General features: G+C 37.3%; 1 protein-coding gene across 1 annotated transcript in view; it reads left to right on the top strand.

Moving 5' to 3' along the window:
* BAZ1A (bromodomain adjacent to zinc finger domain 1A) overlaps positions 1-14,173 on the top strand; it is a 118,881-nt gene that overhangs the window by 81,811 nt on the left and 22,897 nt on the right. The window contains exons 18-21 of the mRNA XM_036751188.1: positions 568-1,155; positions 10,342-10,505; positions 11,377-11,531; positions 13,982-14,130. Of these exons, the coding sequence (XP_036607083.1) occupies positions 568-1,155; positions 10,342-10,505; positions 11,377-11,531; positions 13,982-14,130 (1,056 nt within the window). The remainder of the gene's footprint in view (positions 1-567; positions 1,156-10,341; positions 10,506-11,376; positions 11,532-13,981; positions 14,131-14,173) is intronic.

The following is a 14,173-nucleotide window of genomic DNA, read 5'->3' as shown; positions in this document are numbered from 1 at the left end:
AAGATAACATTAAAGATGTTCCTTAATCCATATTGGAATGGATTGGTTCTCTTTGGGGCTAGGGAGGCTTAAGAAGAGTGGTATTGGGGGCAGCTAGGTGGCGCAGTGAGTAGAGCACTGACCTTGAAGTCAGGAGGACCTGAGTTCAAATCCAGCCTCAGACACTTGACACACTTACTAGCTGTGTGACATTGGGCAAGTCACTTAACCCCAATTGTCCTGCTTTCCTCCCTGCAAAAAAAAAAAGTATTTAGATTAGAAAGTATAATTAATACATATATTTCTTTTGTTTCAGATCTATTTAATTTCATATCTATTTTCTTATTCTTATAACTGGGTATCTTTAAACTATTATGCTATGCATTGGTGTAAGTGTCCCTATACTATTTGAAAACTCCAGTTTCATGACACTGATTTCTTTCCCAGGGTTGTTAGGCCCTCCAGTGAGGCATGTGATGGAAAAAATGAAACTATGTAAAGCATAAAAGTGTTGTGTGAAAACCTGTTTTATTATGATAATTCTAGTGAAAATTCTAAATATGGCATTAACTATCTTTCCGTTTGTAGGAAAAAGAGGGCAAAATGGATTTAAAGAATTCTTAAGTCAAGAAGATTCTGGTTACTCAAAGACTGAACCACTTACTGCTGATGAAGAGAAAACTTTAAAACAGGAACAACAGAAAAAGGAGAAAGATCTTTTGGAAAAAATTCAAAGTGCCACAGCGTGTACCAATATTTTTCCCTTAGGTCGTGATCGCATGTATAGGCGTTACTGGATTTTCCCTTCTGTTCCTGGATTGTTTATAGAAGAAGATTATTCTGGTCTCACTGAAGACATGTTGTTGCCTAAATCATCATCATTTCAAAATAATGTACAGTCTGTAGTGACAAGTGAACTTCAAGAATCAAATGAAACTGCAGAATCTTTTAAGTCTGAATCTACCTCCAATGCCAACTCTACCCAGCTACCAAGGCCAGTGCGCAAGCCAAATCGGTGGTGTTTTTATAGTTCTCGGGAGCAGCTAGACCAACTAATCGAGGCTCTTAATTCCCGAGGATATAGAGAAAGTGCCTTAAAAGAAACTCTTCTACAAGAAAAAGGTAGAATATATGAACAACTGGCCAATTTTTCTAAAGAAAAATTTCATATTCCAGGTAAAGTTGTATTTAATGTAATTTATTTTTGATTTTTATCACTCTAGTTTGAAAAAATAGCTATTGTGTTAAGTTCTTAGCCACATTTTTTATTACAGTGTTAAAGGTTTTATTAATGCGTGTACCACAGTCATTTTGCCTTAAATACCTTCTGTTGAACTACTCCTTGTAAAAAAAAAAGCATTTATGTAAAAACCACCTGACAAAATTTTATCAGATAGTCATATGCCACATACCACAATCATAGTTCCTTTCTTCCCTGCTAAGTTGGGGGTAGGTTTTAATGTTCTTTAATGTGTATGCTGTTTTTCTGTGGTGTTTTCTTGGTTCTGCATGTTATTGCTATAATACTCTGAATGCTTCATGTAGTCTTTCAAGGCCATGGTATCAAATGCAAACAGAAATGCAGGATCCACTTAAACCTTACATAAGGAATCCCTGCTGGCACATATTGACTTAGAAAACCACATAAACATTATTTTTATTGCATTTTCATTTATTTTGTTATCCTCATCTGCATTTTAATCTGCTTTGGGCCATGCTCAGAAGAGATGGGGACCGTGTGATTGATACTTTGTTTTAGAGAATTAGTTTTGAAGGAGCTCTTTTGATCAGCTTTTCTGTGTGTTAACTTTTCTAACTTAATTATTTTTTGAAATTTATTTGGAGGACTTTCATTTAAGATGGCAGTGTGAAAGTTCATAAGAGAAGCCTAGCTTAGCAAATATCTGAAAAGTCCTATGATAAAGAAAACTAAAAGGAAACAGACGTAACTTTCTTCATCCAGTTAAGAACATTAAAAGTCTTCTGGTGTCAGGAAGAAGTGCCACAATAGGGAAGCCCTTGTACATTCCACCAAACATAATTAACCAACTAATACTCTGAACAAGGGAATAGTAAGCCAACTGAGATAACATTAATCAGGAACTTGAAGGTTGATGGCTGACCCCAACCTGTCAGTACAAAAGTTGAGAACAGAACCAGATGCTGTTATCATTGTGAAGAATGACAGGGCCTGGCTTGGAGGACAGCCAGAGAACATACCACAAGACATACAGAGTGTCTAGGAAGCCAATGTCATTTAATCAAATAGTGTGTGGTGGGGAGTTAAGGAGTAAGAAGACATGAAAGGTGAGAGGGTGCTGGGTTATGAAGGATTTTGAAGGCCAAGGGATTTTGCATTTGATCCTTGAACCATAGGGAGCCACTGGAGTTTATTGATTGGGAAGAGAGAGGTGGGGGGGAGTGGTGACATGGCTAGTCCTTTTTCAGGAAAATCATTTTTGTGGCTGAATGGTGGATAGGTTGGAGTAGGGTGAAACTTGAGGAAGGCTGAGCTGCCAGAAGGTTGTCAGCTGAGGCATGAGATGATGAGGGCCTTCACCAAAACAGTGGCAGCATTAGAGGAGAGAAGGCTGTATTCAAGAGATGGTGCAAAAGTGAAATGGACAAGTCTTGGCAACAAATTGGATAATGAGGGGAACATGCAGAAAGGGAAGAAATAGTGAAGAATCCAAGAATAAAACTCCTAGTTTTTGAGCCTGAGGAACTGGGAGGATGCAATATAGTAATAGGGGGAAGCTAAGAGATGGGTAGGGTTTAGGGAGGAAAATAATGAGTTCTGTTTTAGACATGTTGAATTCAAGATGACTACTGGACATTCAGTTTGAGAGGTCTGAAAGACATTTGGAGATGTAGGGTTCAGGTCAGCAGAGGTTGGGACTGGTAGATTTGAGAATCATCAGTGTAAGAATGGTAACTGAATCCACTAGAACTGATGAGATCACTAAATGAAATAATATATATAGAGAGAAGAGGGCCAAGGAAAGAATGCTGAGAGGCACCTGTGATTAGGGTATGATCTGGATGAGGAGACTGCGAAGGAATGGTCAGATAGGTAGGAGGAGAACCAGGAGAGTGATGTCCTGAAAACCTTGCGTATTAGCAAGGCAATAAACACAGTATCAATGATAATCGTGAATATGCCTACGTAGTTCTGTATTGCAAAATGTAAGAGACTGTCCATATAGAAGATAAAAGTATAACATTTATTCATTCACCAGATGACCAAATCCCAGAACCAAATAAGCCCAGTCCACCACAGCAGCAAAGAGTTCAATACACACAGTATCACAGCAGAGAACCACTCTGTCCCAAAACCATTTTGCCCCACCCCCACCCCCCGCTGGGGCCTTCCCACAAATACACTCACAGCAATCACATCCATTCTCTCCCTTAGTTCTAACTGCTCTCTCTGAGCATTTCCTGTGACACCCTTTTCTTTTCCTCTCAGCAAGCTCCTCCCACCACATGTGACTTAGGCTTTCTGTGATGTAAGCAGGTCACATGGCCTATTAATGGGTGGGAAAGATCTTCAAATCTAGATTGTTATTATACCTTGACAAGAAGTGATCAGCATTAAAAGGCTGTAGAGAGGGTACAACTAAGAAGACAGATACACTTTGGAAAGATGAGTTTCAGGCAAAATATCAATGCTTATAACCAATAATAAACAAAGCCTGAAAAACTGAGTGTATGATCCTGTAAGAGGAAAATATGAACCCTTAGGGGAATAGTTAACTTTTAGTCATTTATCGTGAAAAGACCAGAGCTAAGCAAAACTTTGAAAAGCAAACATTGGAATGAAAGGAACCTAGGCAAGAAGAGTGAAGGGGTAGTAGAGGAGCTAATCATCTAAATTTCAAGTCAAGTCAGCAAACATTTATTAATGTGCCAGGCAGTGTGCTAAGTTCTCTGATGGGATTTTAGCTGGGACTCGGAGGAAGCCAAAGAGGTCAAGAGACAGAGAATGAGGAGGGAGAGAGTTCCACTTGTGAGGCACGGCAGGTGAAAATGTCCTGATAGGATATTGTTGAAGGTATAGCAAGAAGTCCTGTGTCGATGTGGAGGAGAGGAAAATGTAAGAAGACTGGAAAGATAGGAATGGGCTGGGTTATGAAGGACATTAAGCTGAACATGGAATTACATATTTCATCCTGGATAGTAATACAGAACTTCTCTCACTCTAAATTTGATAAAGATTGAAAAAACACAATTTGAGGTACAGGGTGTCCCTAAAGTCTGGACACAGAAATATCAGAATATTAACAGACTAGCCCCATTGACTTCTTTTTCTGGGGTATGCTAAAGGAGAAGGTGTACTCAATGAAAATCACAGATGCAACACACTTGATTGAATGCATAAAGAGTGAATGTGGTAAAATTGACCCCAATGTGGATTTATTGCATCGAGTTCATGTGAATCTTGCAAAGCGAATCAACCTTTGCATCACAAATGATGGAAATCATATTGAAGATGTTATTTGTTAATATTCCAAATAAAATGTTGAAAATTTCATTCATTTTTTTTCTTGAAAATACGCATTTTTACCTATATGTCCAGACTTTAGGAACACCCTGTAGAAAAAAAAGGTTCACCTCAATAAAGGAAAGAGAGCATGTACTAGGAAAAGAAAATAAAGGAGAGTAGAATTGCAGAGGGAATAGTCACAAGCAAAACAAACTTCACCTTCAGAGGGTTTATCATAAAGAAGGGAATCCAAAGAAACAAAGTGTGAGAACCAGACACAAATGTCTGAACTTGGGGAGAATAGAGAGGCAAGAGTAGTACCAGACCACTTACTTCAGTTTTAGAATGCCCACATTGATCACGTCTTTTCTTTCTCTACTCCCTTCATATTTGTAAAGAAGGGGGCAAGGAAAAACGAGAGAAAAATGATGATAGAAGTAAAAACATAATTAACAGTCATAACAGGGAACCTGAATGAGACAAACTCATTTAAATATGAACAGAATGAATTAGAATGAATCTAATATGTTGATAAGAAGTATACTTGGTACAGAGAGTCACACTTTTAACTGAAGGGCCAGAATGGAATTCATTATATAATTCAAACAAATTTTTATAAAGCAGGGGAAATGATCTTTAGCTTAGGTGAGGCAGCAATAAAAATAGATGTGATTAAGAGAGCTAAACAGAAAAATGCATTTTCCTTAAAGGTATCGCAGATAATCTTAAAAATAATACCAGTATTTAACTTAAATATCCACAGACTGGCATACCATCTAAATAATTTTTTTTAAACATTATACAGAGAAATAGCCAGCAAATCTGTATTAGATGAGGACAACTATGTGCCCCATCTCAGATCTAGATAAATCTAACAAGATTAAACAAGAAAGAAATTAAGCATTTGAACTTTAGAAAGTTAAATGATCTGTAGTGCTTTACTGGATGTTCATGCAAAGGAGGAAGATAGGTATTTCTCAGCTGTGTGGCACACATTTACAAATAGTGACCACATTAATGTATTGAGCTTAAAAACCTCATCCACAGATGCAGAAAAGCCAAAATATTAACGAAAACACCTCTTATACTAACCACAAAAAAAATTATTACTAGACAATATTTTGGGGAAATGATTCAAACAAGTAGAACCTAAAATGATTTAATTCTAAAGACTTGTTAGGCCAAATAATAAATCATGGAAAGAGTTAAATTCATCAAGGAAAACAAAATACCAAAACTTTTGGAATATAATCAAAGCACCATTTTGCATAGGTTCCCAAAATGGGTTATACTGGAGGTGCTGGAATGATCCAAGGGTGGTAGTAGCCTCAGGTACAATTACAGGGGGCGGGGGGTATTGAATTAAAAATAAGGGGGCGGTGAAAGCATAGGGAAAGAAGAGAAGAAAATTTTTAAAAACCATTTGTACATGTTTCATCTGTTGTGTAACAGAGTTAAAGTCGTAGTGTTATTTTCCAAATATACAAAATGCAAGTTATAACTGATCAGTGGTCAAGTCTGCCTTACAGGTCTTAACAAGTAAGAGTTGGCAGGCAGGCATGTCACACATTGTTGGGAAGTGCAGCATGCATCGGCAGAAATATGTATGTGTAATGACTTGTTTACAGTATGATACTGTATGATTACATGATGCAATACTACATGATTGAAGTTTCAATTCAAGAAAAAGACCCACAAATTCACAATGAATTATTAAACTTAAGATCTGTCATTTTAAAAGTATGTATTTTTATAGTTTTTTGAAATGATGCAAATTTTTAAAAAACTGTTAAAAAGGGCACTGAATATTTTTTTTAAGGGGACAATAGACCTAATAAGTTTGAGAATATCTGATTTAGAGAAAAACGTCTTTCTCTAAAATGCTTTCAGCAACTAAGAAGATCAGTTCCATTGGAAAAATTAGAAAAGCAAAAAATCAAATAATCTGAAATGTAACTTTTGAAATTCTGAAAATCAAAGAAGGGGAAGCTAGGTGATGCAGTGAATAGAGCACCAGCCCTGGAGTCAGGAGGACCTGAGTTAAATTCGGCCTCAAACACTTGACACTTACTGTGTGTGTGACCTTGGGCAAGTCACTTAACTCCAATTGCTTTGCTTTACCCTCCTCCAAAAAAAAAAATCAAAGAAGAGATGAAAATTCAACAGTGAAAAAATCTGCTGATGAAATATAGGAATTTTTTAAACTAATGAAATAGATAAAATTACTATTTTACCCAATTATTATGTTAACAAAAAATGATAAATAAAATGTAGGAATTTCTACAAAAAAATTTAAAAAAAGACACAAAGAGAATTTTAAATGACCAAACCTCAGGAAAAAGAGTGAACAAGTTATGAAGGAACTCCAGAGGAAAAAAAGACTGGATGAATTTATGAGTGAACTCAAAGAAAAATTCTAACATTATTTCACTAATTGTAAAAACAGGGAAAGAAAGTAGCCTGTCAAATTCCTATGATGCAAATATGGTCTTGGTAACAAAATCTGGGTGAGACAAATAGAGGAAGGAAACTTTAGGTCAATATCCCTAATTAGTATTGAAGCAAAAATATTGAATACAATAATAGCAAATTGGCTACAACCACATTATGTATCACATTATATAAGATTAACTTACTAACACCTAGTTGAATTTGTCAGGAATGTATAATATAACTAACAGAAGGAAAAATATTAGGCATAATAGATAATAGAGCATATTAATTAAAAATAACTATGGAAGATAGAAACTTTTAATAAAATCAAGTCCCCCTTTTTGCTAAAAACATTGAAAAGCATGGCTACAAATGACCGTGTCTGTCTAAAACCAAAAGGCCTTTAGAATAAAATCAGAGGTTAAAATGAGTGCTTTTATCATCTCCACTATTGTCTTAAACACTTCTAACAAGGCTCGCTATAGGAATAAAGACAAGTGAAAGAAACTGAGAAAATAAGTATAGGCAAATGGAAAACTTTTTTGTTTTGTAGGTGACATACCAAGTTGCTTCAACCTTAGAGTGCATCTACATGAAAATTAATTGAAACAATAACTTCATCAGGCAGCAGAATATAAAATAATAATAATCAGCCTTTATGGTACTGACAAAAAACACCATAGAAAGAGATTTAAAAATTCAACACAATTACAAAAATGTTTAACATCTGGAAGTTCAGATACAAAAACTTGTACACAGGAAGTATATGAATACAACTGTGAAACAGTTCTTTACAGAAATACAGATTTAAATAGTTGGAGAGAAATTAATTGCTTACAGTTGTGTTCTATTAATATAAAAAATGGCAGTGGAACTGTAGGTAATAAACATATTTGGTGCCATTCTGATAAAACTACTAAAGAGTTAATTTATGGAGGTAGAGAAAAATGAAATTCATTTTGAGAAACAAAAAGTAAAGAATTCAAAGGAAATAATGGGGGAAAGTGGTAAGAAAGGGGGGAACTTAACTCTCTCAAACCTCTGATATAGGCATTGTCACTATGTTAAGTTTTGGCAGTTATTTCTTTTCCATCTTGACTATCAAGAATTTGATTTACCATATAATTTTTATAGATATTTCTCCCCCTAGTATAGACAGTCCTCAATTGAATGGGATGTATTTCAAAAGTTGAGTTGTAAATTAGTTCTTCGGGATTCAGCATTGCATTTTTTTCTCTGCATAAACCAGCTCAGCTCTGCACTGTTCTATCCTCTTGACCCTTTGCCTCCTACACACATGCTAATGAACAAAGCTGTAAAAACAAAGCATGAAACTATGCTGATTGGGTCCACTACAAATTTGTGTTACATAACTTTAGCTGGACCCTCACTTCTATAAGGCAATTGTTTTACCTCCCCGATTTACTGTCCCACTCACGGTGGCTTTTCCAAACCTTTTTCCCTCTCAAACCTTCCAAGTCTCCTCCCCTACCCTCTCAGCTAAGAACTTTGTCTCTATTCAATGAGAACTCCCTCTTCTTCCTTATCTCACATCACCCATATGCCTTTTGCTACTATCTCCCTCACCTCTATCTCATTGAAGAGGTAGCCTTTCTCTTTATCAAAGCAAACTGCTCCATACACACAATTGAAGCCATTCCATCTCAACCTTTCCAGCATTTTTTCCCCACTTTATCATCTCTACTCTCATTTATTTTCAGTCCTTCCCCGGCTACTGCCTGCTTCCCTTCTGCTTACAAACCATTTATCACCCATTAGCTATACCACATCTCTCCTCCCCTTGAGAAGCTCATCTGTAGTAGGTGCCTCCAGTTTCTTTCTTCCCACTGTCTTAACTCCCTATAACCCTCATTCAACTGACACTGTTGTCTCCAAAGTTACTAACAATCTCTCACTGGCCAAATCTAATAACCTTTTTTTAGTCCTCATCCCTCATTTCTCTGCAGCATTTGACACCTTCTCCTCAATTCTCTGTTCTCTCTAGATTTTTATACTACTACTTTTTCCTGCTTCTCTTCCCATCTATCTTGACCAGTCCTTCTCAGTCTCCTTTTCTTAGTCTTTCAGGCCACTCCTGCAAAACTTGGGATCAGGGCTCTGTCCTGGTCCTATTTCAGCTATTGATCTCATCAGATCCCATGGATTCTTCAATTGTCACCTTTGTGTTAGTGATTCCCAGACCTCTGACCTACTTTGACCTTGATGTCCAATTGCCTGTTGAACATTTTAAACTCAAGATGTCCAAAACTGAACTCATTATCTTGACCACCCAAAGCCTCCTATGCTTCCAAACTTCCTTATTGCTGTGGAGGGCGCCCCCATCCTCCCACTCAATCAGGATCACTTTCTACATCCTTGACAATTCATTCTCCACATCTCACTCTGTTGCCAAACCTGTTAATTTTATGTTCCTTACATCTCTTACCCTTGATGCTTTCTGAGTTTTCAGGTCATGGCTCTGTTCTAGTTCTGCCCCCATCTGACCACACTGCAGTTTCCTTTGTTGGATCCTCATCCAGGTGTCACATCTGGGCCCTCTTTTTCTTCTCCCTCTATACTACTTTACTTGGTGATCTTATCAGCTCCCATGGATTTAATTATGCTTTTGATTCTCAGATCTACCTATTCTGCCCTAATTATTCAGCTGATGCTGTCTTAAATCTCCCAAGCGGCTTTCAAACATCTTGAATGGGATCACTTCCAGTGCAGTCAACATCTTAAATTCAGCATTTCCAACAGAACTCATTATCTTTCTCCTTAAACAGAACCCCCTCCCCCACCCACTTCTTCCTATTACTGTAGAGGGCAACATTATTCTCCCAGTCTCTAGGGATCATAACCTTAGAGTCATCCTGAATTCATCACTATCTAACCTCCCTCTCTGCCCTGCATTATCCAGTGTGTTGCCAAACCTGTCATTTCTTTACTTCTTATTCCCAGAAATGTAAGGTATCATTTCTTGTTCTTACTGTAATTCGTTGTATGTTTTTTCCCATTCTTCTACTTGTACCCATCTTTCCTACTCTTCCTTCCCTCCTGGCTGGCCCACAAAGGTCTTTTTTTAACAAAACAGAATATTTCATTACTATATTGGTCTGAATAGAGTTCACATTTTAAAAATCAGACTGCTTTTGATAAAAAAAAATACACCAAAATTAACATCAATTATAAGACTTATTCATACTTTCTGTATAATGACTTGAGCAGGAAGAGCCGCACCCTGTATTTGAACCAGTAGAATAGTTTTTGTGACTTAGACATGTCACAAGAAAACTCCATTTCTTTTGTTCTCAGATGCAAATGCAGGTGGAATAGGGGTATTCAGTGCTCAAATGGTGTTTAATGTTTTGGGGTTGTATAAAGTAATTAGAAGATAACAATTAAAAATCCTAATAACTCAATATACTTGTTCACTGTTACAGATAAACTTCAGAATGATAGCAAACCTATTTGTGGCCGAGGAAAAATATCAAGTACACATGATACATTCCAAATATCTGCAGAAAAGCAGCTTGAATTGAGGCTTAGAGATTTTCTTTTGGACATCGAAGAAAGAATCTACCAAGGAACACTAGGGGCAGTCAAGGTTTGTACATTACCTTTATTGTTGTTTGTGTATTGTGTTCCTGTTTGTGTGGTAACTTAAATGGAAATCTTTCTCCAAAGTCGTTATGAATATGCATTCTTTTACGTATGTAGTAATACTTTGAGGAGTTATTCAGAAAGATATAGAATGTCTGCTTCGACTTAGAATGCAGATTGAAGCATTTTTTTCTTTTCTTTTTGACATAACTAATCTGGATATTCGTTTTTCTTGACTATGCAGATTTGTAACAGGTTTTTGATTTTCTTGCCTTTTCAGTGGGAGGGAGAGGGATAGTTAGGAGGGAGAAAATTGGGAACTGAAAATAACAGTTGCATTTTTAAAAAAAGAAAGACCCAGAACCTTTTGTTCCTCCTCTTGGACCCAGAGTTCTATACATTCAGGTCCTTATTCTTTTGCTCTTTGTAGCAGAAAAAATGTGTGTGTGTGTGTGTGTGTGTGTGTGTGTGTTTTGTCATCCTTCCCTAAGAAAGCTGTCTATTCCTTTGGTATCAATGGGCTAGGAAAGTGTAACTGAGCTAGTTAGAATTATGTCTGAAATCCATGTAATCTCTAAGTGGAGTCCTAAAGGATTCTAATTATATAAGCTGCTATCTTTTTTGGCTGAGAGGCTATTTTTGTTGGCTTTGTGATTCTCATCTGTGTGTTGGGTAGTTAAAGAAGTTAAATTTCAGATCCTCATTGAAGTAAAATGTTGGTAAACATGAGTTGCAGCATAATAAAGCACAAAAGTAGCCAAACAAAGCCTGTTATTCTTTCCATTTTCTTTTTTTTTTTCTGTTGGACACTGTAGTACTTAGCAACAATAGGTTTCATTTATTCAAGGTAACCAAATACATGTATTCTGAGTCAGGTTGCAGACAGACAAACTTGGAGAGCAGCCTTAGAAAAAGGACGGTATGAACTACTAAGTGAGGAAAACAGGGAAAATGGGATCATTAAATCTGTAAATGAAGATGTGGAAGAAATGGAAATTGATGATCAAGCAAAGTTCATTGTAAAAGACAGGTAAGATACATTTTAAAGTTTTTTTTCTCCAACAGACATAGTCATACTTTTTCTTGCAAGTCAAATTATTCTGGTATGATTTCGTTATAGAAAACTTAATATTGCTCTTCACCATTTAAAATGTTTATTCATTGATCTCTTTGCAGGGGATGGGGGAGAGGGAAAGGCATAGTTCTTTGTATAAAGGAGAGATGGATTTTGTCTATGAGAGAGGTTCCTAGATCTGTTATTTCATTGGTCTACAGAACTCCCACTGTGGAAACTCCCTTAGCTGATGCAGATCAGTGACTCTTTTGTAACTTTGGTCTTTATTTCAACGATCCGGCTAGCAGCTTCTGTGGGGGGTGTAAGATCCACCCACAACCAGCACCCAGAAAGCTGCCAACAGCACAGGTTCTTTTGATCTGCTTAACTAAGGAAAGCAAGGTAAAGGAGTTGACAAGCTTACTTTAATCCAGCATACGGACAGCATTCACTTAGTTGAGGGGAAAAATCCAGCACCCTGAACGTCAGAACAAAATACAAACAAATTACAAACATCAACAGACAGACCCAATACAGATTCATAGTTATCAACATCTAGGTTCAGCCCGGGAGCTCAGAACAAAGGCTGGTCCAGAGTCACTCGCACCACCAGTGCTGTGGGGAAGAGCTTCAGAGAAGAGGAGGCCAACCCCTGGTTTTATATCTTTTTCAGCGTCAGGGGTGAGTCACACGTGCGACTCACCCACGTGACCTGCTGTCCCAGACATGTAAACCAGGCCCTTCCTGGAGTGGGCCCCAGCTTAGTTGCCAATCCACACCCACTAAGGTTTTACACCTAATAGGGGTTTGGGCCTGGGGCTTAACACCTAGTAAGGCTCAGTGAAATACACTGAATTACTTAAAGCAAACAAAAGCCAAGCTCTTCAAGGGTACTTGTTGAACTAAGTGCTAAGGAGCCCATTTTGAACACACCAACACACATGTGGGTACGGATTGGTGACTGGGGTGGGGCCCAAGGTGGGGCTAACTCCAGGGAGGGCCTAGTTTACATGTCTGGGACAGCAGAGGCTTTTAGACCACGTGGGTTTAAGTCCGCCTCTTTGTGACGATCCTAGGTCACGTGGGTGAGTCGCATGTGTGACTCACCTCTGATGCTGAAAAAGATATAAAGCCAGGGGTTGGCCTCCTCTTCTCTGAAGCTCTTCCCCACAGCACTGGTGGTGTGAGTGACTCTGGGCCAGCCTTTGTTCTGAGCTCCCGGGCTGAACCTAGATGTTGGTAACTATGAACCTGTATTGGGTCTGTCTGTTGATGTTTGTACTTTGTTTGTAATTTGCTCTGAAGTTCAGGGTGCTGGTTTTTTCACCTGAACTAAGTGAATGATATTTGTATGCTGGATTAAAGTAAGCTTGTCAACCCCTTCACCTTGCTTTCCTTATTAAAGCAGATCAAAAGAACCTGTGCTGTTGGCAGCTTTCTGGGTGCTGGCTGTGGGTGGATCTTACACCCCCACAGAAGCTGCTAGCCGGATTGTTGAAACAGTCTTAAAAAAGTTGCCTAGGACACTAAAAGATTAAGTAACCTGCTTATGGTCCCCTAGCCAACTTGGACCTAGGTCTTCCTGATTCCAATTTTTATCTACTAAGCCATTTCACCTCTCATTTAATCTGTATACATAGAGTTAGTAGTACAAATACGTTTTTGACCAATGAGTTAATGTATCTTTGAATCCTAAAAATGACTTGCAATAATTATCCTAATCTATTACAATTTAATACTATACATTTCAATATAATATTTTCTTAAGATGTGGTGATTAGAATAAGGGAAGCATCAAGTTTTAGTAGAAAATGTACTGATGTGGAGTCAGAACTAGGTTCCAAGCCCAGCTTTGCCACTTAACACTTGTGACTCCTTCCTGGTAAGTCAGAAGTGACTGAACTTCTCTTGGGTATCATTTTCTTAACTGTTTAATGAGATAATTGTATTCAGTGATCTGTAATTTGTAATGATTTGTAAAAGAGGTTGCTCTTGCTACTTTAAATTCTAAACTTAAATGTGTAGGGAAAAATAAAAGTTGTAATTCCACAGTACAAAATTGAATATTTCCTAGATCTTTCGGCAAAATTATTACTGGATCAATGTGATCAGATTTTTGGTTGGAACCTGCCCCAGGCAAAACATTTGGATTTTTTTACTTAACACTAATATGGCAGAATATCTTGTTCTTTACAGGTCTTAATGAAACCATGAGAATAATGCTATCCTATAGAAAAACTGCCAAGATTTAAGAAGAGCAGACACAGTCTTAACAGTCCATTTACTCAAATTTACCAATATCCATATAAATCTTTTCTAAGAAGACAGGCAAAATTATATTAAGTTAGAAAATTTTACATCATATCTAAAAGACTTACCTACCACTTTTTAAATATACATGAAATCTTTTATTGTTTAAATCATAGACTGCTTGGAACCAAAACTGAAGTGCCAAATACTGTTTCAGCCAATACAAACACACCACAGCCAGTCAGTAAAGTGGTTCATTGCCTGGCAACTGCACTACTTCAAATAGAACAAGGCATTGAGCGGCGATTTCTCAAAGCACCACTTGGTAATATCTGGTTTTCATTATTTTCATTTTATTGGTACATTTA

Source organism: Trichosurus vulpecula, chromosome 3 (assembly GCF_011100635.1).
Source record: "Trichosurus vulpecula isolate mTriVul1 chromosome 3, mTriVul1.pri, whole genome shotgun sequence".
Taxonomy (NCBI): Eukaryota; Metazoa; Chordata; class Mammalia; order Diprotodontia; family Phalangeridae; genus Trichosurus; species Trichosurus vulpecula.
Note: the sequence above shows the minus strand (reverse complement) of the source record. Positions and strands in the feature narration are given on the sequence as shown.